We start from the raw sequence: 27,654 nt of genomic DNA, 5'->3' as shown, positions 1-27,654 counted from the left end.
CCCCTAACGGGACAAAAGGAAAAGTAGTAGTAGTAGTTCTTATAATACATGCGGCGTGATCCGTCGTCGCCATGGTCACAATAGTATCCGGTCGGGTTTGCGTTGACAAGATAAAGCCCAGTGATCATAAAAGACAGGATTTAGTGGTATCAGAATACCAGATTTTATTGCCGTAGTCTGGCATAGTTCAATCGTGAAAGACCAAATTTGTCTTGTAGTCTGATCTAGGCATTACATGTCTGTCCCACACCACCGACATTTTTTTTTAATTATTTTTTTTTTTTTTTAAATAACTTCATTGGCGATCAGATACAGTACTACGTCAAAATACGCGACGAGGATAAAAATAAACTGGTGCTGACGATGGCGACGCGGAGTAAATGTCTTTTGTGGAGCCAATCAATGACGTGACTGATGGCGAATGACGACAAAGCCGATCAACATAAAATGCTAATTATCGGCCGATACCGATCAAACCGATCCGATCGGTGTAAAGTCTACTTTTTTTGTATTTTTTGTATTCACATTGTGCATAAAAGATAAGGCATTAATTTAAAAAAAAGAAAAATAAAGCATTAACAGCCTTTGTGCATTTTCACTTGAGCAGCTAGCATTTTGTGACATTAATACATTAGGCTCATGGATGCGCGTAAGAATCAGAATCATCTTCATTTGCCAAGTATGTCAAAAACAAGGAATTTGTCTGCGGTAGTTGGAGCCGCTCTAGTACGACAACAGACAGTCAATTGACAGAGTTTATCTTGGATGCCGGCGCACTTCCCCCTTCGTTGCCTACGTCTCCATGCGCCATAGACCGCAGCTGAGCAAATTTGCGTAAGTTGGTGAAAGAAAGTCCGGGGTAGACTCCCTGATGTTTAGCAAGCATTTAGCAATGCTCTAAAGTTTCGGTGTGTGTGTGAAGTAATTTAATTGCAATAAATTTAATACAATTACAGTAAGTTTGCAACCATTATTTCTGTCATGTAATGTTGGTTTGACCTGAATGATTTAAATACATGACCTGACTCGAGCAGTGATTTCCAACCTTTATGGAGCGAAGGCATATATTTTACAATCGCAAAATCTCACGGCACACCAACAAACAAAAATGTCACAAAGTAGATAGTAATTACTGTATGTACTTCCTGCCATCTAATAGAAGAACATTTATTTGTTCGGTCTGTCACTATGCCTCACTGGCATAAATAGAGGAACAAAGATGCATTATTTCTTGTATATGAATAACTTTTGGAGCAATTAAGTAAAATTTGATAATTTTCCACGGCACACCTGAAGATCGCTCATGGCACACTAATGTGCCACGGCACACTGGTTGGGAATCACTGGAAGAGAGAATACTTTTGAAGATACTCACTATACAGTCCACAAGTATATAGCGTAAATGAACAAGTCATTTAAATAGACATATTGCTCCATCTTATCGGATCAGTGATCGGTTATCGTATTTGGCACAGAGTTATATCCAGTCATTAATGCCTGAACAGGCAATATACTGTACGTCTATTGTCTGTTACTATACTGTAACTACCAATCATGTTTCCAGTTGGTTAAGTATAGCAAGATTAAATTCACTGCCATTGATGGGTTTTGAATTCAAATATCCATGTAAACATGGAGGCCTGACAGTGAATGAGTTAATAAGTAGATCAAAGCAATCCGTTGTGATTCAAGATGTGTACTACTTTTTAAAAAGGTCTGCTGCCCCTCTTGAAACGCTGCTTTGTCAACATGTACAGTGGCTGCATCTTTTACAATCGTAAGTAATGCTATACTTTATATAATGTGAGCATAAGTGCATTGTTTGGGCAAAGAGTCCCATAATTACAAGGTGACAGGAAACGGGAAATGTTCCGTGTTTTTTGTTCACAGCTGAAGAAATTGGGTGGGATGGTTTTGTATTCGATATATTTCATCACTTTGACGATTTAAATTGTGTTGTCTTTGTTGCGACTTCATACAAATTCATACCAATATACCAGCTCATTGATGTTAGCAGGATGGCATCTGTCTTGAAACCGAAATGTTCCCAAATCGTCGCAGTGGCGTTAGGCTTTGGAATTAATAGCATTTATGCTGCTCAACTTTCTGTAACTGTGCTTGTACCTACCGGCTTGCCGTCAGAAAACTTAGCTTTGTGTATGCTAGCGCCCGCATTTCAAAAGCACACGCGAGCGTGGACACGCACATACGGTAGACATGCACACTGTCAACAGAGGGAGGGTCCCTGCCCTTCACTCCAGGGGCTTTCCCACAGCAGGAACCTTTGCAGGAACTTCCCAAGCTAACCTGCTAGCTTGAGTTCCTCCAGTGTCCCCACAGAAAAAAAAACTACCATGTTACAGAAGGTTCCCCCTGGATTATTTCATTCCTCCTGGCGGGGAGGGTCTTCGGAGAGCTACCAGGAACTCTTTGAGGGGGCAGGCTGTGCTGATGAACGCTTATTGGTTGACAGACCTTTGTAGGCGTTTACTTTTTTCCATTCACGGCCATTATGCGGCGTTACGCAAGGTTCGAAATACGATTAAAATACATTAAAAAGCCAAACTACGAATTACCGGTTGAGCGTGGCGGTGGTGGACCTCACGACGGCGGACCTCACCGCGGGCTCGTGACGAGATCTGCCGCAACACCATTCAGAAATTAGGGCGCATATGCGACGCAATTAGTCACACTCTTAGAGCCCTGTCTTGTCCCCCCCCAAAAAATAATTAAAGAAATAAAATTTATACGCCAGGTTTTCAGGACCCAGCCTGAGTACTTTAAGCCATAGCTCTGCTTCCTAAGACACAGATTGATTTTACTTTATGCATCCCTGCTAATTTTAGTGCATCTCAGACGCTGGACGCACATCAAATGGGATCCATGCGGTACGTTGCTGACGGGCTACTACCCTAAAAAAAATACTGGCCTTTCCCTATTGTTGCCACCCATTCAGTCCACACTAGTTGCCAGCTGCAGCTTTCACCCTACAATCTCAAAAACTCAGCGATCATTTTACATTTCAGACAATGTGAATCCCGGGATTCACAGGTCAGGGAAACAATGAGTCACAAACCGGGAACAATGAGTCCCTCCAATTTATCATCACAGAATACAGATACAGTAATCCTTCACTATATCATGGTTCTTGCTTCGCCGTCCCGCTAGATTGCAGATTTTTTTTATTATAGCCGCTACTCTTTTTTTTTTTTTTTTAAGACCGTTTGTTTGCTCTCTCTTGGGTGTTTAGACCTGTCATGATAGCAATTTTTTGGGGACGATATATTTTCCCAAAAACTTTGACAAACGATACTATCGATACTAACTATGCCATTGATATAATGAGCATATTCACGTAGATTAAGAACAATTCACTTTTAATTGAAACTAACAATATTGAACACTGTAATGTAGCACAATAAATAGATTTTAAAAAGACTGGCTCCGTTCACAAATATTACAGTTCAACAAATTAAAATTTGGCACAGAGGTATAAACAGTCATTAATGCCTTAACAGGCAATATACTGGCATTCAAGTTTCCATTTGGTCAAGAAAAAGTGACAAGTAGCAACATTAATAATCACAACCACGTCAAAGCAACCCGTTTTGATTCAAGATTTGTACTACTTCTGAAAAAGTCTGCAGCCTTTCTTTAAGGATAGAAATGGAAATGTGTTGGCTGGTACCACTAGTGTGCTGGATAGATAGAAATAATACTCTTGAGTTGATGAATGAAGAAAATTTAGAGAAGAGTAGAAGAGCCAAGTGTGGTGGATCAGGAAGTAGCAATGATTCGTAAGGGGGAAGTTAGAATGGCACTAAAGAGGATGAAAAATGCAAAGGCAGCTGGTCCTGATGACATACCTGTGGAGGTATGGAAGCATTTAGGAGAGGTGGTTGTGGAGTTTTTGACTAGCTTGTTCAACAGAAGTCCAGCGGGTGAGAAGATGCCTGAGGAATATAGGAAAAGTGTGATGGTGCCCATTTTTCAGAACAAGGGTGATGTGCAGAGCTGTGGGAACTATAGAGGACTAAAGTTGATGAGCCACACAATGAAGTTATGAGAAAGAGTAGTGGAGGCTTCACTCAGGACAGAAGTGAGTATTTTGCGAGCAACAGTATGGTTGCATGCCTAGAAAGAGTACCCCAGATGCATTGTTTGCCCTGAGGGTGTTAATGGAGATGTAGAGAGAAGGTCAGAAGGAGCTACATTGTGTCATTGTAGATCTAGAGAAAGCCTATAACGAGTACCCAGAGAGGAACTGTGGTACTGCATGTCTGGAGTGGCAGAGAAGTATGTTAGAATAGTCCAGCACATGTATGAGGGCATCGGAACAGCTGTGAGGTGTGCTGTCGGTGTGACAGATTAGAGACTGTAGACACAAAAAGAAGCAGAGCTGGAGGAAATCAGACATGTAAACACCAAAGGCATGAAAAAGGTGACAAAGCGGAGAATTATTTTTAGTTTAACATAAATTAAGCAATCAATTCTTCACACATGTAAAACTTATTTACACCGCTCAAATACATGTTGATGTGCAAATTTAAGATTAAAATTAAATTTGCCTAATTTATTTGCTTTATTTGACTCAAACTTGAGCCAGGCCCATCTCCACCTGCACCAGAGTCCTGCTTCAAGCTGTGCCACATGAATAGCATCCTCCTCTATAAACGCTCTTTTTCTGGAAAAGAATAGACTCAAATCATTGTCTGTTTCACTTCATTTTTCACTATTACCAACTTCAAAGGCTAATCCCAAATGCATCCTCCAGGAGAATAAGTAGAATGTTTTTCTGTTTTTATTGTCCATTTCTGAATTTGAAGTAACTTCATTCTGTGTTGTGACATAATCACTATCATCCCTCCGTCGCTTAATACATTTAACATTAACATCCGTAAACTAATTAGATAATTGTAGCCCCGTTTCCTAATTAATACAAGATGTACTAGCGGATCAACTCTTGCCGCCAATGTAATGTGTGCTTCGCGGTTCCGCTGGGACCACAACCAGGGCCACGACCCGCAGCACCTCAACACGAAAACACAAAAGACCAGTGCAACAAATACGACGCTGGCTGATCTGATGAGCAAAAATTTTGCTTAAAAGTAAGAGTAGCAATTGAGGATTTCTGCTCCAGAGGTGGGTAGAGTAGCCAAACATTGTACTCAAGTAAGAGTACTGTTACTTGACAATAATTTGGCTCAAATAAAATTAGACTTCCAAAAAATTACTTAAGGGTAAAAAGTACAGTGAAAGAATTACTCAAGTACTGAGTAAATGGTGAGCAACTTGTTTTTGTGTGCGTGTGTTTATGCACAGTCAAAAACATCTGCAATTTACTGCACTGTGTTTTCTCAAGTTATAAGTGAGCTGAAATATCCACATTTGGGTAGACAGTGCCAGACAAATACTACAATACATGAAAGCTGTTGTTTTTGTTCGTCTAAATGTAAACAAGAGTAGCGCGCCGCTGCCTTCATGGTAACGACGGCCTTCCCAAAATGGTGGCCACTTAGGCACAACAATCAGCCGGGCCCAATAGAAGACACTGTCTGAGGTCATGGGACTTTCTTGTGTCGTTTGATTGGTGAACTCTATAGACTTAAACGTCACTTGCTCTTAAATTGGATTGACGCAAACAGCCCCCAATGCGGAAGTCGAAGTCATAATCTCCCGCTCGAAATAGTTGATAAATAAGCAATAATTGGTAAATAAAAAGTAGCGAGCGACATTTTGATCACTGTAACGGAGTAAAAGTACCGTTAGTTCTTAACAGCAGAAGCGGCAGACGTCTTCTGGTCTCGTCAACTCCTGTGACTTATAAAGCAGGTCCCGAGCGCACAGGCAGAACCTCAGGCCAATGCGCTCGCATATTAGTCCGCCACAGAAAATATTCACAATTACATCTGTGTGTGCATGGTGGATGTGTGGAATTGATCTAGCTGCCCGAAATCTGATTGGACCCCTCAGGTGCCTCCCCAGATGATTGACATCTGCCGGCACCGCATGTCTTGTCGAAAGGAGCCGTTTGCATTTTGAAATCAGTGACGCCTTTTGACTGCTAAGTCTCTCTTGTAGAGTAGTTGGTGCTATGTACCAAAAAGGAGTTGCAATCCACATTAGGAGAAGACGAAGAAACTCAACAGAAGAAGAGGATTTGCCCCAGAGCCAGTCTACATCACGACCTCATCCTAAAGTAAGTTTTACGGTGGTGTCCTAATGAGTCACTGTTTAAAATCACTTTTGTGTTCAGATAGGAGAACGTTTTACCAGAAGCCAACGGTATAAAGCTAAAGTTAACATTACGTTACGTCTCATGGCGGTAAAAACAAAAACTTATCACCCAGCGCATGCAGTGTTTCAATAAGCAATGTGCAGTCTCTCTCACCCGCTGGCACACACAAACACGGGCACATGGACAAGTTACATCTCATGGCGTCTACACATGACCAGTGTCACTCCACGTTAACGTGTACATTTAATTCGGGTTGCTGCTTATATTTAAGCGTTTCTCCAATGATTTTAGAGGAATGGAACTAGCAGACAATCGGCTCTGTTCATGCTCTGTTTGGTTAAATGAAATATAACGTGAAGGAGGCTGGGGGATTTGCCTTCACATTTTGCCTTTTGTCATGTCTCTAAACTGTTGGTATACTGATATGTTTGTTTAAAATCTTTAAAACTGACATACACAAAGTGTTGCTCCATTGTTTTTCCTCTTCTATGCAGCACCTTATTTCATGCATAATGTACTGCACAACAGGATAGCTAAAAACACATTTAAGACAAACTAGTGGAGTGCTTTCAATGAAAACTTCAAGAGTTGAGGGCATCCCAAAAAGGCTGTTAATGAGCATCACAAGCATAACTTGTTTAAAAAGCACAAATGCTGTAATTCATGTGAAGTCTGCCTTTTTAATTTATTTTGTCCGTTTCATTTTATTATTTGATTCAGAAGTCTTCCTTTTTCAACAACAACAAAAAAAATAAATAAATAAATAAATAAAAAAGTAGTCTGCCTTTTTATTTACTTCATATTATATATTTCAGGTGAGGGACCAGACAAAGCACAGCTCAAAGACCCCTAATGATGACGACAAACAATGGACTTCATTTTCCCTTGCCCGGACGCGGGCCACCGGGGCCCCCCACTGGAGCCAGGCCTGGTGGTGGGGCTCGAAGGCGAGCGCCTGGTGGCCAGACCTGCACCCATGGGGCCCGACCGGGCACAGCCCGAAAGGGTAACGTGGGTCCCCTTTCCCATGGGCTCACCACCTGTGGGAGGGGCCATAGGGGTCGGGTGCAGTGTGAGCTGGGCGGTGGCCGAAGGCGGGGACCTTGGCGATCCGATCCCCGGCTACAGAAGCTGGCTCTAGGGACGTGGTGTGTGAGGTCGAGAAGTTCCGACTCGATATAGTCGGACTCGCCTCCACACACACCTTGGGCTCTGGTACCAGTCCTCTCGAGAGGGGTTGGACTCTCTTCCACTCTGGAGTTGCCCATGGTGAGAGGCGCCGAGCAGGTGTGGGTATACTTATTGCCCCCCGGCTCGACACCTGTACGTTGGGGTTCACCCCGGTGGACGAGAGGGTAGCCTCCCTCCGCCTTCGGGTGGGGGGACGGGTCCTGACTGTTGTTTGTGCCTATGCACCAAACAGCAGTTCAGAGTAACCACCCTTTTTGGAGTCCTTGGAGGGGGTGCTGGAGAGCGCTCCCGCTGGGGACTCCATTGTTCTGTTGGGGGACTTCAATGCTCACGTGGGCAATGACAGTGAGACCTGGAAGGGCGCGATTGGGAGGAACGGCCCCCCCGATCAGAACCCGAGCGGTGTTCTGTTATTGGACTTCTGTGCTCGTCACGGATTGTCCATAACGAACACCATGTTCAAGCATAAGGGTGTCCACACGTGCACTTGGCACCAGGACACCCTAGGTCGCAGTTCGATGATCGACTTTGTGGTCGTGTCATCAGACTTGCAGCCGCATGTCTTGGACACTCGGGTGAAGAGAGGGGCGGAGCTGTCAACTGATCACCACCTGGTTGTGAGTTGGCTCCGATGGTGGGGGAAGATGCCGGTCCGACGTGGCAGGCCCAAACGTATTGTGAGGGTCTGCTGGGAATGTCTGGCAGAATCCCCTGTCAGAAGGAGTTTCAACTCCCACCTCCGACAGAACTTTGCTCATGTTCCGGGGGAGGCGGGGGACATCGAGTCCGAGTGGACCATGTTCCGCGCCTCCATTGCTGAGGCGGTCGACCGGAGCTGTGGCCGTAAGGTGGTCGGTGCCTGTCGTGGCGGCAATCCCCGAACCCGTTGGTGGACACCAACGGTGAGGGATGCCGTCAAGCTGAAGAAGGAGTCCTATCGGGCCTTTTTGGCCTGTGGGACTCCTGAGGCAGCTGATGGGTACCGGCTAGCCAAGCGGAATGCAGCTTTGGTGGTCGCTGAAGCAAAAACCCGGGCATGGGAGGAGTTCGGTGAGGCCATGGAGAAAGACTTCCGGACGGCTTCGAGGAAATTCTGGTCCACCATCCGACGTCTCAGGAGAGGAAAGCAGTGCACCACCAACACTGTGTATAGTGGGGATGGGGCGCTGCTGACCTCGACTCGGGACGTTGTGAGTCGGTGGGGAGAATACTTCGAAGACCTCCTCAATTCCACCGACACGCCTTCCCATGGGGAAGCAGAGTGTGGGTTCTCTGAGGCGGGCTCTCCTATCTCTGGGTTTGAGGTCACCGGGGTAGTTAAAAAGCTCTTCGGTGGCAGGGCCCCGGGGGTGGATGAGATTCGCCCGGAGTTCCTAAAGGCTCTGGATGTTGTGGGGCTGTCCTGGTTGACACGCCTCTGCAACATTGCGTGGATATCGGGGACAGTGCCTCTGGATTGGCAGACTGGGGTGGTGGTCCCCCTTTTTAAGAAGGGGGACCAGAGGGTGTGTTCCAACTACAGGGGGATCACACTGCTCAGCCTCCCTGGTAAGGTCTATTCAGGGGTGCTGGAGAGGAGGGTCCGTCGGGAAGTCGAATCTCAGATTCAGGAGGAGCAGTGTGGTTTTCGTCCTGGCCGTGGAACAGTGGACCAGCTCTACACCCTCGGCAGGGTCCTCGAGGGTGCATGGGAGTTCGCCCAACCAGTCTACATGTGTTTTGTGGACTTGGAGAAGGCGTTCGACTGTGTCCCTCGGGGAGTCCTGCGGAGAGTGCTTCGGGAGTATGGGTTACCAAACCCCCTGATACGGCCTGTTCGGTCCCTGTACGACCGGAGTCAGAGCTTGGTCCGCATATCCGGCAGTAAGTCGGACTCGTTCCCGGTGAGGGTTGGACTCCGCCAAGGCTGCCCTTTGTCGCCGATTCTGTTCATAACTTTTATGGACAGAATTTCTAGGCGCAGCCGAGGCGTAGAGGGGGTCCGGTTTGGTGGCCTCAGTATTGCATCTCTGCTTTTTGCAGATGATGTGGTTCTGTTGGCTTCATCAAGCCGTGACCTCCAACTCTCATTGGAGCAGTTCGCAGCAGAGTGCGAAGCGGCTGGGATGAGAATCAGCACCTCCAAATCTGAGACCATGGTCCTCAGTCGGGAAAGGGTGGCATGCCATCTCCAGGTCGGGGATGAGATCCTGCCCCAAGTGGAGGAATTCAAGTATCTTGGGGTCTTGTTCACGAGTGAGGGAAGAATGGAACGGGAGATCGACAAGCGGATCGGTGCAGCGTCTGCAGTGATGCGGACTTTGTATCGGTCCGTTGTGGTAAAGAAAGAGCTAAGCCGAAAGGCGAAGCTCTCAATTTACCGGTCGATCTTCGTTCCTACCCTCACCTATGGTCATGAGCTGTGGGTCGTGACCGAAAGAACAAGATCCCGGATACAAGCGGCCGAAATGAGTTTCCTCCGCAGGGTGTCCGGGCTCTCCCTTAGAGATAGGGTGAGAAGCTCGGTCATCCGGGAGGATCTCAGAGTAGAGCCGCTGCTCCTCCGCATTGAGAGGAGCCAGATGAGGTGGCTGGGGCATCTGATTCGGATCCCTCCCGGACGCCTCCCTGGTGAGGTGTTCCGGGCATGTCCCACCGGGAGGAGACCCCGGGGACGACCCAGGACACGCTGGAGAGACTACATCCTTCGGCTGGCCTGGGAACGCCTCGGGATCCCTCCGGAAGAGCTGGATGAAGTGGCTGGGGAGAGGGAAGTCTGGGCGTCCCTGCTGAAGCTACTGCCCCTGCGACCCGACCCGGATAAGCGGTAGAGAATGGATATATATTTCAACTGGTTTCATGTTTTCAACAGTGCATAAAGGCTTTTGTATTACTGGGCTATTTTTTGTGTGAAATAAATTTGAGTTACAAAAGAATGTTAAATTTTGGGTCCTGAGGCAAAACCAGTTGGGTAACACTGAGGAGCTGAAAGTTTGAATATTAAACTTACATCTACAGTGGTCTATTTCCCCTGACATTGTTTAGGCTTGAAGTGGGGATTTGTTAACATTGTGCAATTGTAAGTGATGCTAAGAGTAACAAAACTGGCCCTTTTTTTTTGTTTTGTTTTTTCATAGGTTCCGCTGAGAAAGGAAAAGACAGGCCGGCAAGATGTATAACTTCTTTTTAAAGAGAAGCAAGTCAGGCAACGGTAAGATGGACAGAGAGTGTGTGAGTGAATAGCTCGTGTGTGTGCATGAGTAACTGTGAGTGGGTAATTGTGTGCGTATGTGTGTGTGTGTGTGAGTGACAGAGAGTGAGTGGATAACTGTGAGTGGCTTAGTCTGTGATTATTGAAAAATTGTTGGTTGTGTTTCTGTGTAAACATCGTTAATAAACTTTAATTTATGCGCACAAACCTCATCTTCTGTGTGCTTAGTATGTACATTGCAACCTTTAGAGACTGATTGCAATTCATTGGTCGAGACACAAATTCTTTGGACCCCCTTAAATAGCCTTGGCCACCCCAAGGATAAAAGTCTAAAATACATTTATGCCAACATTGAGACAGCTAACAAGGTAAACGGTTGGGTGCACTTTTGCACTGATGGTTTTTCGCATTTATTTTAGTCTTCAAACCAATGTAAACCTAACGATGCAAATGTTTTTGACCCAGCCCCCTGAAAGAATGGGAATCGAGAATTGTTTGGAACCGGAATCGGAACCGCTCAAATTCAAACGATGCCCAAGCCTAGACAGGATTAGAAATGAGCTCATCAGAGGGACGGGCCAAGGTTAGATGTTTTGGAGACAAAGTTAGAGAAAGCAGACTTTGATGGTTTGGACACGTCCAGAGGAGAGATAATGAGTATATTGGTAGAAGGGTGATGAGGATGGAGCAGCCAGGTAAGAGAGGTTGAGTAAGACCAAAGAGAAGATTGATAGATGTAGTGAGGGAAGACATGAGGGCAGTTGATGCGAGAGAGTAAGAAGCAGGAGATAGGCTTTCATGGAAAAGGATGGCACGCTGATGGGAAAAGCTGAAAAGGAAAAGAAGATGATCATAGGTTTTAACTAAAACATTCTGATACAAATAATTTTCCGAACACATGCACTCCCATTCATGGAGTGACACTGAACACTGAACCTTGCGCATTCAAACATTAATGCCGGCCGCACTGCATCTGTTGCCAAATACGCCGTTTGTCCCCCGACATTTGAAGGCTTTCATGTGTGTTCAGGCGAGATTTGTTCTGGAAGTCCCTAACAAAACCTGGCATTCTTGAATGAAAATGAACATTCATTCAAAAACCGCTCACAGACGCCAGAATGTGCACACTCTCGATAACATTAATCAGGCAAAAATTAACGAAGTTCTGTTCACATTCGCCCAAAATATGAACTCGTTCATGAACCTTTGTTCGACAGCACTCATAATTAACAAACGTTCTGCACCACAACAATGGATTTTAAATGAAACATACAGGATGTGCTTTTACTGCAGACTTTCAGATTTAATTTGAGGGTGTTTACATCCACATCAGGTAAACAACAGTTCGTGTTTATGCCTCCCACCTTTTAAAGGCTAGCTCACTGCATACTAGCATCACGTACGCTCCAGTGAAAACGTTTCCGCGGTAATCAAAACTTCACAAACATAGCGATTTCCAGCGAGTTGTAATTTCAAGTGGTCTGTTATATGTAACAGAGATCTTGCGTTGAAGAAATGAAGATGTGTTAGTACCATCGTAAGCCTACGAGTCCGAAATCACTCACTAAATACTATATAGTGCACTATATATATATATAGTAGGCTTTACACAATCCATATTTTTGCGACCGATCAGAGTTTAATAAAAAAAAAAAAAAAAAAAAAAAAAAAGATAACCAATCACAAGATGGAGCAATCTGTCTTTTTAAATTACCTGGTCATTTACTGTATATACTTGTGTACTTAATTGCTCAAAAAATTATTTACAGTAAATAAATGTATCTTTGTTCCTCTATTTATGCCAGTGAGGCACAGCGACAGACAGAACAAATTAATCAGAATCATCTGGTCTTCTATTAGATGGCAGGAAGTAGATACAGTAATTAACATATCCGCTTTTTGTGACATTTTTGTTTGTTGGTGTGCCGTGAGATTTTCAATTGTAAAATATGTTCCTTAGCTCCATAAAGGTTGGAAATCACTGCTCTAGTCAGAGAGTGTATTCTAATCCGTCAGGTCAAACCAACATTACGTGACAGAAATAATGGGCGCTAACTTACTATAATTAAATTCCTTTATTTTTAATTAAATGACTTCACCCACACCGAAACTTTAGAGCATGATTCAACAGAACGGCGGCATGTTTACGTCCAACCGTTCGTGGTACCACTAGCTTGCTGGACTACATAACGTTTTGTTGCCTGCTTGCGAGCCGTATCGTATTCAAAGTACGTGAACAAACCTCAAGCAAGCCTTAAACGAACGTCCTCTCCTGTCCTGAGCACCGGTGACCACCAACACACGTTCCCCCCCCCCATTTTGTCCTTATAATACAAAGTCAGCGCGCTCCACTCTTGTTGTCGTTGCCACGGCAACGAGTGTATCTGGTCGCATTTCAGTTGACAAGATAAAGCCCAATGATCGTAAAAAAAAAAAAAAAAAAAAAAACGGGATGCGTTGGTATCGGAATAAAAGATGTTATTGCAGTAGTCTGACATAGTGCAATCATGAAAGACCAAATTTGTCTTGTAGTCTGATCCGGGCATTACATGTCTGTCTCAGACGTGTTGTCTGTTCCACACCACCAACATGTTTTTTTAAATAACTTTATTGGCTGTCAGATATTTCCAATACTACGTCAAAAGACGCGCGACAAGGCTAAACATACACTAGCTTTAGGTTTCAAATATACTGTGCACGATGGCGACGCAGAGTAAATGTCTTTTGCGGAGCCGATCAATGACGTCCTTGATCAGATGGGCGAATTATGACATTAAAGCCGATCGGCATAAAATGCTAAATATCGGCCGATACCGATCAGCCTGATAAAATCGGTGTAAAGTCCAGGAAAAACCTTTATTTTTATTGCACTACATTTCAAAAAACAATATCGTTAATAACAGTTTTCAGTGCAAAATGATTTTTTAATAAGATTAAATTGATAAAAAAAGTTCGGCCCAAAACTGAATAAGTAGGCTATTACAAAGTGCAATCGCAAATTGCAACTTAATGAACACAAATACAGTTAATGCATAAAACGCAATAACACTCGGCTGTAAGCACCGACTTTTCATTTGAAAATCCCCATCCATGTAGTTAATTGTCCAGCAAGGGCACGTCTCTGTTGTTCTGCTTGACCATTGGTCAGTCGTGCATGGTCACAAACTGCAAAGAACTCGACAGCTGTGATTTCCCGCTCGATTTACTCCCAGCATTTTTTTTTTCATTCCGGTCATGCCAGTCAAAAAGTTGGCGTCTAGGCAGCCGCTACTACGATTACGAATAGTGTCTAACCGTGACACGACGCCTCTCCACCAACGTGTTGAGAGGGCCAACTTCAAAATAAAAGCTTAAAATGGCATTGATGTCCAATTCAGTAATATGAAGGTTCAATCTTTTCAGTTGGCCCCAGAGGGCGGTGCCGGCACTTAATGAAGCCTAACCATACCAAATGAAGCACTTTTTGTATGCAGCACTACCCGCATTTTAAATGTATAAAAAAAACATTATTTTATTTTTTTTAAATCGCCAACAATAAAGTCATTTAGTTGCGGCAGCCAACACGACCACCAGACGACCGATTGTCCAACTACCTGGGCTTCCTCCTACCGTCCCGAAGTCGTCAGGGGCTGTGTTCGGCGGTGACATTACGTCACCAACAACAAGGGTAAGTTGACTTGTGTGCTTATTTTTATGATTATAGTCCACAATAACCATTCAATTTTAAAAAGTTGAGCCTCCTAATGTGATTTTACATCATAAAAGCTATCACTCCCTCAGTACGTTTGATTTCTTTTGGCACATCCATTCGACACGCCCACAGCGTCTGAGAGCTGACCCTCAAGTTTTGAAACCTGATTTGATATACGTGACTTTTTTTTTTTTTTTTTTAATTCATTCAAATTTGTTAGACTTGTTAACATTACTCTTTTCTGTTGGTGTGTCAAATTTACATGCGATTTATTTGGGGCCAGCTTAGTGCCACTTTAAATGTATACATGCATATAAACAATACTGTCCAGTAGGTGGCATTAGAAACTGGTTATCAATGCCAAACAAAGAAAGCCCCCAGTCTCAGGGGAATTTTGAGTTTTCATGATATGGCTATTCCATCCATTTTCCGTACAGTTTATCCTCACGAGGGTCGTGGATGTGCTGGCACTTATCTCAGGAAAAGAAATTAATTTTATGTATTCTGCCAATGCTGTACTGCTTAAAACTCTACACAACTTAATATAGAACAGTTGAGTACTAAATGTGGCAAATAAGTTTGGGGGAAAAAAAAAAAAAAAAAAAAAAAAGACTTTCTGGGTTTAAATTCTAATAAAGCTGTATAGATTACATGGGTGCGACATTCTACACAAATGAATGAAAGACAGAAATGACTGATGATGCACTTTTACATAGTAAAGAGATGATATGGAACTAATGTCTTACTGTTCAAATTAAACCGGAAACAGAAATGTATTACAATAATTTAATAACTATAAAGCAGCGTAAGAAACACGTTTTAAATAGCGTGCAAAACACGTAATAATTTCTAAGTAATAAGCCCCATCAAAACTACATTTTGAATGAAATTATTACAAGGGTAATTTCGATCCGATTTTAAATAAAAGCAGTGAGATGCATAATTCCTGCAGCTACTGTGTATTTAAAAAAAAAAAAAAAAAAAAGGTCGATTATCTAGGGGAATCAAAACATGCAGTAGTAATTTTAATTACACAAAGCGCCATAGTAGGGGGGAGACACTTTCAAGCAAGGCCCCAATCAGCAAAATCTTATTTGTCCCTTCAATGAAAATTAAGCTCATTTCACGCCATCGCAGCTGTGGTCTACACCGTTATTTGTCGAAGTCTGAAAAGCCATTTCAATTCATTAATGGATCCGCACAGCCGGCAAGGTTCCATTTGCCTGGAGAGTGAAATGTTGGCGAACCATGCTGTTTAAGGTAAATAAAAATAATAATAATAAATAAATAAATAAATAAATAAATAAAAAATAAATGAATAAAATAAAAATATTTTTTTTTTTTTTTTTAAACATGGAGCTTCCGTGGGAACGTGGAAGCATTGGCAATGTAGGAATGATCAGGCCTACAATAAACGTGGAGAAAAAACATTTGCGCGTATGTATTCCGCCAGGCCTTCATAGAAATCAACAATGCAAACAGAATCACTAGTTTGGAGAGGGGGGGGGTAATAAAATTATATATATATTTTTAAATCAGTGCGTCCCAATGCCACTGGGATCCTTGTCCGACAAGCATGCGCACATACGTGAAGCCCACATTCATGTCTACATTTTTTTTTTTTTCCACGAAAAGCATACACAACAGCTTCCTTAAAGACAATATGGCGGAGGCGTGCAACTACAGCGCGATAGCCACCAACCTCGTCCGCCTAAAAGTCGTTTGAGGACAGACCTACCTTACTGGTCTTGACATTATGGAAGAACACCTTCAAAAAGGTTGAAATGTTGATTTCCAGGTGGAGAAGAAACAGCAGGAGAAACCAAAAATCGACTGTAGATTCCGCTCTGCTGAAATACCAAGGCGAGGGAAAGAGGCACGCAAACGCACGTCCGAGTTGGCGCTTGAAATCACAAGTATAGTACGATGAGCCCTACTAAAAATGTGGAATTTTTACCTTCGGGCACTCAAAACGTTGAATAAAACAAACTGAAATTGTATACGGTGTGCAACCAAACCATACGTTCACGATGGGTGGGTCATACAAAATAACCGCCCACCCATACTGGGTATTGAAAGGAGAAGCGCGGCCATTCACCGCTGCTATTGGCTTATTTGAACGAGCAATTTCGTTTTCATTGGACAACTCCGCTGCCTGCTGATTCATTTGTACCATTTCGCTCCCCGCCTCTTTCTTCGGGGTATGTTGTAGTGGCACCGTGTAGAAAACAAAAAAGAGGCCCAGATGTTCACCGCAAATATTAAATGTAACTTCCATGCACGCAATTGACATATGTAATAGATTAGAGAAAATAAAAATGGGACAAAACTGAAAGGTAACAGCACAACGTGGGTCCAAACATCTTGCCCAACTTTCAACATGAATATATTGCTATAAAATTTATGAATTATTACAGCAGCGGTTCTCAAACCTTTTTACATCAAGTACCACCCAAAAAAATCATTGACATTCATTATAGTAACACTATAATGACCAACATTAAAATACAGAAGCGTAGTAGGCCTGAATATTGATTTAAAAAACAAGCTTGTATTCCTAAAGTTGTAATATTATAAGAAAAAAAGAAATCAATTTATAATAATTTTACAAGAATAAAGTCAAACGTTTATGTGAAAAACATCAAATTACATGTGAATAATGTCATAATATTACGAGAAAAAAATGATATGGTGATACTATGGTAAAAACAACACGCCAAGGTTGACAGGAATAAATTCAAACTATTACAACAAAAAAATAAAAAATGATCCAAGACTATCCATCCATCCATTTTCTGAGCCGCTTCTCCTCACTCGGGTCGCGGGCGTGCTGGAGCCTATCCCAGCTGTCATCGGGCAGGAGGCGGGGTACACCCTGAACTGGTTGTGATCCAAGACTAAATATTAAAAAATTGTCCTCATGAGAGTCCCGTGGGAAGACCATTTGGAAGAAGCCTAAGCAAAGCAAAGCAAATTTATTTCTATAGTGCATTTCATACGCAAGGTAACTCAATGTGATTTACATGATTGAAAGCATTTAAAAACAAAGAGAAAAAAATAAAAGTACAATTAAAACAGCGTACAGTGCAAGAAATATCATTTAAAAGTGGAAAAGCTCTGAAAAGCATGGGAAAAAAGAAGAGTTTTTAACCTGGACTTAAAAACATTCACACTTGGGGTTGATGTCACTTCTGTTGGCAACTTATTCCATTTGTATGCAGCATAATAGCTAAATGCTGCTTCACCATGTTTGCTTTGGACTCTGTGCTCCACTATTTAACCTGAGTCTGTCGATCACAGAGCCCTACTGGGTTTATGTCCCATTAGCATTTCTATCATGTATTCAGGACCTAAACCATTTCGTGACCAGTAGCAGAACTTTAAAATCTATTCTAAAGCTGACTGGAAGCCAGTGTGATGACCTTACAATAGGAGTAATATGCTCTGGACCTCTTTGTTGTGGTCTGTACCCGAGCTGCAACATTCTGAATGAGCTGCAGCTTTTTAATGCTTTTTTGGGGGAGTCCAGTCAGAAGACCATTACGATAGTCAAGTCTACCTGAGATAAAAGCATGGATGAGCTTCTCCTGGTCTGCTTGACACATGCAAGCCTTCACTCTGGCTACGTTCTTCAGATGGTAGAAGGCAGTTTTAGTAATTGATTTGATATGTCTGTTGAAAGTCAGGTCAGAATCTATCAGAATACCAAGGTTTCGGACTTTGTCTTTGGTTCTTAAAGAGAGTGACTCCAGGTATTTGGTAAAATAAATCCTCTTTTTTTTTTTTTTTTTTTTTTTTTTTTTTTGCCAAAAACAATTATCTCAGTTGTGGTTTAATTGAACAACATTTTGGCTCATCCAGTTATTTATCTGTTTTAGACAGTGACATAACACTTCAATTGAACTTTAGTCATCTGGAGACACTGTTGGCTATAACTGTGTCTCATCTGCATATCTATGATAGTCAAAATTAAAGTTCTGAAGAATTTGACCCAAGGGTAGCATATAAAGGCTGAACAGGAGGGGTGCAAGAACTGACCCTTGAGGGACCCCATAGGTCATTGTCATTCGATGAGATTGAACACTTCCAATGATTACAAAATAACTCCTTTCCTCCAGGTAGGACCTGAACAATTTAAGGACTGTTCCAGCGACTCCCATCAAGCTGGTTGGAGAAAGGTGTTTCCCAGTAGAGGGTAGTTGCAGATGATTTGCAGCCCATTCCTGAGCCAGAGCCTTCATCAGTTTTAGGCATCGAGGGAGCGAGAAAGAGGAAAGCCATCCGCAGTGCCACCGATGTGGCAGAGAGATGGCTGTGGTTCAAAAGAGGAGAGCCAAGGAGCCATGGTACTGGAGCTAGCTACACTGTTAAAAACTACCTATAGAATCTACCCAATAAATGTAGGGTAACAATTTGTATCCGCTTTAATTGGGTAAATTCAAATTAAACATGTTGGGTAACAATTACTTAAATTTTCACAGCTATAAAATACTTAAATAAATAATAATACTTTTTGATTACATTTCACAACTAATTACTCATCAAAATTGGGCAAAAATTACTCACATTTTCGAAAGTACTATTACTAAATATGAATTATTATTTGTAAGTAACTTTTACTTATTCAGGGAAGGCAATAGTTATCCAAAAACTAACTTTAAAGCAGCAATAATCTTTAAATGGTTTTAATCAATCAAATGTTCAAGTACAAATAAAAGAGAACCCGCTTAATATAGGGGACAAAAAGTAAATTGCTGGGCGTCAGACCAAAACCTCTGATGTCCAAATTTCGTTAATGTCCCTTTTCTTCTTTTAAAAAAAAAAAAAAATGCGATATGTCAATCCCCACATGTTTTATTTTTACAAATTATTTACTTATCTGAAGTGTTTAAAATAACTCTCTCTATTTGACAATGCAATTTCCGTGGCACAACAGACGTGCCGTACTTTTGGGTTCCTGAAAAGTGGCTTTGGAGATGCAAGTTTTCCACCAACACCATCGATATGCAAATCTTAAATGTGGATTACAGGGTCTTCATCTTTATACTTAACATTGTCCTAATGCCATCTTTAGCTTCAAATGTGCTTTAGTTTCTGTAACAAAACATTTCCTTGTGTTGGTAAAATATTTATGTAGGGGACAATATGATAACGCCTTCAAAAGTGCAAGTTTAAGATTACTGTGCATAACAGTTTTGCAAAATATTCAAATGTTTCAGAACAACCAGCTGACAAAACACACATTCCTTTCTGAGGTATATGAGAGCTCAAAAAAAAAAAAATACAAAATAAAAATTACACAAAGCCATCTCCCTTTGTGTACATCAACAAAAAAAAATCAGTGCTCATTACAATCGCTCAGTGCAGCAAGTTTCTCCAACAATGAATAACCTCATTGAAATGAAAAGTGAACACTTCCATGTAAGCAGTTTATTCCATTAGCTTGCGTTTGAGGCTGTGGACCTTCTTGAAAAGCTTGTCTCCATCAAGCTCCAGGAAAGGTTTTTGGAATACTTGGAAGGTGTTCTTCAGTGTCTTGGGATACTCAAGGTTGAGGGGGTAGATCAATCCCATCAACAGCATGCAAGCCTTGGTTCGGTATCCACGCCCAGTCAGCACTTGGTTGCCCTCAATCACAATAGACACTTCTGATGGATCTTCCTCAGCCATGACATTATGGATCACAATCACCTTCATTGCCATGGGTGTGTGTTCCGGGTTTTGTCTTCCCCCCCTGTTTCACACACACCTGCTCCTGTGAGCATCTTCACCACCTGTGCCTCGTTCACCCTAATTACCTATTGTATTTAACCTCGTCTCTCATTCCCTCTCGTTGCCAGTTCGTTGTACCTTGTCGTTGCGTTCCAGGATTCCTTGTTTCCACGTCACAGACTCACAGTAAGATTTGACCCTGTTCCGATTATCGACCTTGCCTCTTTGCCTCATGTTTTTGGATACTGTTGCCTTTCTTGGATTGCCTGCCTGTGTACCGACCTATGCCCGTCTATTAAACCTCTCTTTTTGGAAACTGTCCATTTGTTTTCGAGTCATGCATTTTTGGGTCCTATCCTCTGTTCCGTTCATGACAGAACGAACTGGCCATAACATGGACCCAGCAGACTCAGACCCGGTGCGCAAAGCCCTTCAAGCGCAGGGTCAACGCCTCTCGAAGCAGGATGAGCAGCTTGCTGCCCTCCACCTTCATCTAGAGGGACTGTCAAGGCATCAGGACAATATGATGAGACAGCTGGCCTCGCAGTTTGAACTTCTTATGAAAATTATTCAAGAGAAGGAACCAGTTGGCACCACACCCAATACCGCCACGGTATTTCCATGTGAAGCAGTCACCATGCAGCCACCTGCCACCTCCGCTGCTGTCTGCCCACAGCTCTCTCGACCGGAGAGGTTCTCTGGAGATTCTGGGAACATTAAGCCGTTCATCACGCAGTGCGAACTCCACTTTGAGCTGCGGGCAGCTGCCTTCCCCTGCGAGCGGGCAAAAATCGCTTTCGTCATTTCCCACCTGACTGGTCGTGCGGAGGCGTGGGCTACTGCTGAATGGAGCCGCAATTCCGCCGCGTGTCATTCATGGGGTTTTTTCGTAAAGACTATGGAGCAAATTTTCCACTCCAGATCGTGAGGCAGCTCGCTCCCTTGTCACCTTACAACAAGCCAAGCGCAGGGTGTCAGATTACGCGATTGAGTTTCACATTCTAGCAGCTGAGAGTCATTGGAATAATCGGGCGCTACTTAATGCATTTTTTCAAGGACTATCCCCCACCGTCAAGGATCATTTAGTCCCGCTAGACCTGCCGACCGACTTGGACACTCTCATCACTCTCGCCGTAAAAATCGACAAGAGGCTTTTGGATCGCGAGCTGCATGGAGATCGGCGGAGGGCTGCGTCACCGCGCACTTGGAGGACGAGCCTCGGTGACCAGCCAAACCAAGGCAGATCCCCTGGTTCCGGTCTCAACCCACTGACTAGCGTCCCCACGGATGAACCCATGCAACTGGGCAGGTTCCGTCTCTCCCCTGAGGAACGTCAACGCCGGCTGAGGGAAGGGCGGTGCTTCTACTGCGGTCAGTTGGGTCATTCCGTGAGCAACTGTCACGTCAAAGTTGCCGGTGCCGGTAGCAAGGGCACGGGAGAGGTGAGTCTGAATTTCATTAAGGAAGACCCTACACGGGTTCTTCCTAAAGTGACACTATGCTCTCGTGATCAAGAAATTCATACACCTGTATTAATTGACTCTGGTTCTGACGCTAACTTACTTAACTCCCTCCTCGTTAGACGTATGCACATTAGAACCTTTCAAATAAAACGCCACCGCAACACCTATGCTGCAGACGGCAGTTTTATGGGCAAGATCACTCACCGCACCCAAACACTCACATTGACATTTCCTGATTCTCACTCGGAACACATTAGTTTTCATGTTTTTGACGCCATGAATCATGACCTTATCTTAGGGAACCCATGGTTGAAATTACATAACCCCCACATTGACTGGTCCTCTGGGCAGGTTATGTCATGGGGCAGCAATTGCGCCCGGAACTGTTTCAAGCCGCCATGTGATGTTCAGGGCTATGTTTCTAAGGACAATCCACAGACCCCATCTGGGGATCCTGATTTATCTCAAGTGCCCACCTGTTACCAGGATATTAAAGACGTTTTTTCCAAGTCCAAGGCCAAATCCCTTCCACCCCACAGACCTTATGACTGTGCTGTTGACTTGCTGCCTGGAACCACACCCCCACGAGGGAGGTTGTTCTCTCTTTCAGGGCTGGAACACAAGGCCATGAAGGAGTACGTGGAAGAATCACTGGCAGCCGGGATCATTCGCCCATCTTCATCCCCTGCGGGAGCAGGATTTTTCTTTGTGGACAAGAAGGACAAGACCCTGCGACCCTGTATTGATTACCGGGGTCTCAACGAGATCACTGTAAAGAACAGGTACCCTCTTCCTCTCATCTCCACCGCCTTTTATTTCCTGGAGGGAGCCAAGATTTTCACCAAACTGGACTTAAGAAATGTGTATCATCTCGTCAGGATAAGGGAGGGGGATGAATGGAAAACAGCATTCAACACACCAACGGGACATTATGAGTATTTGGTAATGCCTTTTGGGCTTACTAACGCTCCAGCTGTTTTCCAAAACCTTGTTAATAATGTCCTGCGTGACATGTTGAATGTTTATGTTTTTGTCTATTTGGACGACATTTTGATATTCTCCCCGGATGAGGAGACTCACATTATTCATGTCCGCTCTGTTTTGCAGCAGTTACTGCAGAATCAACTATATGTCAAGGCTGAGAAAGGCGTCCGTTTCTTTTCTGGGTTTCGTCCTGGCTCAAGGTGAAGTCAAAATGTACCCTTGCAAAGTCGATGCAGTTATTAATTGGCCTACTCCCACGTCACGCAAAGATGTACAAAGGTTCTTAGGGTTCGCAAACTTCTACAGAAAATTCATCAGAAATTTCAGTTCTATAGCCTCTCCTTTGCATGATCTTACCTCGCCACACAAACCTTTTGTATGGAACCCGCTTTGTCAGGCAGCTTTTCAAAAACTTAAATCGAGCTTTACCTCCGCTCCCATCCTTACTTTGCCAGATCTCAAACAGCAGTTTGTGGTAGAAGTCGATGCGTCTGATGCCGGAATAGGAGCAATGCTCTCCCAGAAATCTCTCAAGGCTGATAAATTACATCCTTGTGCTTTTCTCTCCAAAAAACTGACCCCAGCTGAGAAAAATTATGACATTGGTGACCGTGAGTCAAGGTGACTTTGATGGAGTGGAGGCACTGGCTAGAGGGGGCACAGACTCCGTTTTTAGTATGGACAGATCACAAGAACCTTGAGTATATTAAAACTGCTAAAAGATTAAATGCGAGGCAGGCGAGATGGGCTCTGTTCTTCACTAGATTTAATTTCATGTTATCCTACCGACCTGGTTCTAAAAATGGTAAGCCAGACGCTTTTTCATGTATATTCTGCGAAGAGAATTCTTTGTCCGACCCTAAGACTATTATGCCCAAGTCATGTTTCATTTCCGCTTTTGTTTGGGACATTGAAACTGCGGTTAAAGGGGCTCTGAAAAACACTCTTAGCCCTGAAGATTGCCCTGAAAACAGGCTTTATGTGGTTCCGACCTTAAGGGGAAGAGTCATCCACTGGGCTCACACGAACCGAACGGTATGTCACCCAGAAATTGCCAAGACTCAATCAGTGGTCGAACAGCGCTTTTGGTGGCCTAATGTTAGGAGGGATGTTATCGATTACGTCAACGCTTGCCAGGTATGTGCTGCTAACAAATCCTCTCGTCAACGTCCTTCTGGGGAGTTGCGACCCCTGCCAATACCACAACGTCCTTGGTCAGACATTTCCGTAGACTTTGTGACAGGATTACCGGCCTCAAAAGGTAATACCACAATTCTCACCGTAGTTGACAGGTTCTCTAAAATGGCTCACTTCATTGCACTCCCGAAACCCCCCTCAGCTAAAGATACTGCAGAGTTAATGATCAATCACGTATTCAAATTCCATGGTTTCCCCAAGAATGTGGTGTCTGATAGGGGTCCCCAATTCATTCCGCAATCTTGGAAGGAGTTTTGCAATCTCATAGGTGCTACCGTCAGTCTGTCATCTGGGTTTCACCCTGAAACCAACGGCCAAACAGAGAGGCTGAACCAGGACCTGGAGACTGGGCTCCGATGTCTCGCTTCATAGGAGCCGCGATCCTGGTCTCAGAAACTGGTTTGGGTCGAATTCTCCCACAAATCCCTCCCCTCTGCATCCACTGGTCTATCGCCTTTTCACGTTGTGCATGGTTACCAACCATCTCTGTTTCCTGCCCTAGCCCCAGAGTCCACAGTTCCAGCGGCATTGACCTTGGTGAGACGCTGCAGGAGGACCTGGGAGCGAGCCCGCCAGATGCTGCTGCGCCAGGGGCGGTCCTATAAAGCCGCTGCTGACCGTCGGAGGACACCGGTCCCGAACTACAAAGTGGGTCAGCGAGTTTGGCTCTCGACCAAACATATTCCACTCCGGGTGCAGTCCAAGAAGCTCGCTCCCAGGTTCGTTGGGCCCTTCCCCATCACAAAGATCATCAACCCTGTCACCGTGAAGCTGAGGCTCCCAAGGTCAATGCCGCTCCACCCTGCTTTTCACGTCAGCCTACTCAAGCCAGCCCGGGAGTCCCCTCTGGTCCCGCCTTCCAGGCCCACTCCTCCACCCCGGTTTGTGGATGGGGGCCCTGTCTTCTCTGTGAAGCGGCTGTTGTCGTCTCGTCGGAGGGGGAGGGGGTTTCAATATCTGGTGGACTGGGAGGGCTATGGGCCTGAGGAACGTTCATGGGTGCCGTCTGCATTTATCATTCGGTACTTCCACGTTGCGCATCCAGGGGCCCCAGGGCCGTCTGGGGCCGGCCGTTAAGGGGGGGTACTGTCATGGGTGTGTGTTCCGGGTTTTGTCTTCCCCCCCTGTTTCGCACACACCTGCTCCTGTGAGCATCTTCACCACCTGTGCCTCGTTCACCCTAATTGCCCCTTGCATTTAACCTCGTGTCTCATTCTTTCTTGTCGCCAGTTCGTTGTACCTTGTCGTCGCGTTCCAGCATTCCTTGTTTCCACGTCACAGACTCACAGTAAGATTTGACCCTGTTCCGATTCGACCTTGCCTCTTTGCCTCATGTTTTTGGATACTGTTGCCTTTCTTGGATTGCCTGCCTGTGTACCGACCTATGCCCGTCTATTAAACCTCTCTTTTTGGAAACTGTCCATTTGTTTTGGAGTCGTGCATTTTTGGGTCCTATCCTCTGTTCCGTTCATAGTTTGGTCAGAGTGGTCCTCACATCCATCCTCCATGTTAAAAGAGAAACAAAAGTAAAAACATTTATTTAATTTAAGTCTGATGTGTGGCCGTTGTGTTTGAGCCATTCCATAAAAGCAGGTGACAACTATTTACTATTTTACATGCTGCAAATGAAAAGAGAGAAGAGGAATAGAGTGGAGAGAGAGGGGAGGAGACGAAACAATATAAAAGAGCATCAATCATTTAACAACAGACCTGACAGTCCTGGAAAAGCTATTTTTGCCTTGCCCCAAGATACTCAATGAGGCAACAGACAACTGCATCCCTTTTATTCTCGATGCTCTGTGACTGAGGATATATTTATTTTAGTGAAAAGACAGTGCCATGAAAAAGTTTTTGCCCTCTTCTCAAAATATATATATATTTTTGCATATTGTCCCCACTTTAATGTTCATGATCATCAAACAAATGAACAAAGACAACCCAAGTAAACTTCAGCTTTTAAACTATGATTTAATTTATTTCAAGGGGGGAAAAAAATCAAAGCTACCTGGAGCTGTGTGAAAAAGTACTTGTCCACCTTGTTCAATCATGAATGAACTGTCGTTTGGCTAATCACATTTCGTAGAAATCTGAGTTCATTTTCACTGAGCACACCCAAGCCTGATGACCTCAAGACCTGTTCAATCAAGATCCCACTTAGATAGAACCCGTCTGACAAAATCAAGTCAGCCAAAAGATCTCAAAAAGTTACACAAAAAGCCACAATCCAATCCATCCATCTTGGATGGATATCGCCATGTGGGCACAAGATGGGGTCTGATCAGCCCCGGCTGGGTCACCTGGCAGAGGGCGTATGATGTTGAAAGACCCCAAATGCTCGCTGATTCCAGGAAAATCACAGAAGATGTGTCCAGAGCCATCAGTAGATATATCCATCCATTTTCTGAGCCGCTTCTCCTCACAAGGGTCACGGGAGTGCAGGAGCCTATCCCAGCTATCATCGGGCAGGAGGCGGGGTACACCCTGAACTGGTTGCCAGCCAATCGCAGGGCACACATAAACAAAGAACCATTCACACTCACATTCACACCTACGGGTAATTTAGAGTCTTCAATCAACCTACCATGCATGTTTTTGGGAAGTGGGAGGAAACCGGAGTGCCCGGAGAAAACCCACGCAGGCACGGGGAGAACATGCAAACTCCACACAGGCGGGGCCGGGGATTGAACCCCGGTCCTCAGAACTGTGAGGCGGACACTCTAACCAGTCTTCCACCGTACCGCCCAGTAGATATATGTCATGTATATTACATGAAAAACGTGTGACTTATGTGAAATTCAAAATATGAAAAAAGCATGCAATTTTACAGGAATATAGTCAAAATGTTATAAGCGAACACTATACTTTTACTTTGTATTTTACAAAAGAAAACTGTACAGAATGAGTCAATTACAATGTATTGCATATAAAAGGTAAATAAAAATAGGTATCTAAATAAAGTTTTAAACGCAAACAGTTCTTAAAGATTAGTTGTATCGAATTTAAAAGTTAAATACAACTAAACTGCACTTTGGCAGTGATTCATTAGCATACCACTAGAGGGAGCCTGTGTTCCATTAGTGCAGGGGTGTCAAACTCATATTTGTCATTGTTGGTACGGTTTCCCTCAGAGGGCCATTATGACCGTGTAACCATATAAATGTTGAGTCGCCTAATCATAGTATTATATATACACAACAAAACTAGACAACTAGTTTTCATATCACAATTCAAGGATAATAGTTTGTTCAACTATTGTTCTAGTTACTGAAAAAAGGGGTTTGGCAATAACAACAAGAAAAAGCTTGCAATATCCGTTCATCAATTTTCTGTTCCGCTTATCCTCATGAGGGTCACAGGCATGCTAGAGCCTATCCCAGCTGACTCTGGGCAAGAGGCAGGGTACACCCTGAACTGGTGGCCAGCCAATCGTAGGGCACGTATAAATAAACAACCATTCGCACTCACATTCACACCTACGGACAATTTAGAGCCTTCAATTAACCTCCCATGCATCTTTTTGGGATGTGGGAGGAAACCAGAGTAGCTGGAGAAAACCCATGCAGGCACAGGGAGAAAATGCAAACTCCACGCTGGATGTGAGGCAGATATGCTAACCAGTCATCCACCGGGCCGCCTGCCTGCAATATCTCAGCGTTACTATTTATTGCATGTTACAATGTGAAATGTTGGTACAGTCATGGAATTTGAAACAAATGATTTGCTTTCGCCAGGCACATAAAATTATGTGGCAGCCCGGTTTTTTGCGAGGTTGACATGCCTGCTATTTGGTTTCATTATATCAACTTGATACTCTTTTCTTCTGAGAGGTGTTGGTTGAGGATTAGAATATTTTTTTTGTTTAAACGGTATTTGATTTCATATCTCATCAACTTATTAATGGGTATCCTTTGTGTTAATGTTGTTTCCTTGTTTGACTCAGCACGTCCCATGGGCTCACCACCTGTTGGAGTGGTCAAAGGGGTCAGGT

The 27,654-nt window shown here is 43.8% G+C and overlaps 1 protein-coding gene across 2 annotated transcripts in view; it reads right to left on the bottom strand.

Moving 5' to 3' along the window:
* The window catches only part of nucks1a (nuclear casein kinase and cyclin-dependent kinase substrate 1a), an 87,947-nt gene extending 71,588 nt beyond the window's left edge, over positions 1-16,359 (bottom strand). For both annotated transcript variants that reach the window (XM_061784085.1, XM_061784086.1), the window contains exon 1: positions 16,049-16,359. In XM_061784085.1, coding sequence (XP_061640069.1) covers positions 16,049-16,065 — 17 coding nt within the window. In that variant the 5' untranslated portion in view covers positions 16,066-16,359. The remainder of the gene's footprint in view (positions 1-16,048) is intronic.
* Positions 16,360-27,654: the final 11,295 nt, after the last annotated feature.

This window comes from Phyllopteryx taeniolatus, chromosome 9 (assembly GCF_024500385.1).
Source record: "Phyllopteryx taeniolatus isolate TA_2022b chromosome 9, UOR_Ptae_1.2, whole genome shotgun sequence".
NCBI classification, from domain to species: domain Eukaryota; kingdom Metazoa; phylum Chordata; class Actinopteri; order Syngnathiformes; family Syngnathidae; genus Phyllopteryx; species Phyllopteryx taeniolatus.
This window is presented reverse-complemented; position numbering and strand designations above follow the sequence as displayed.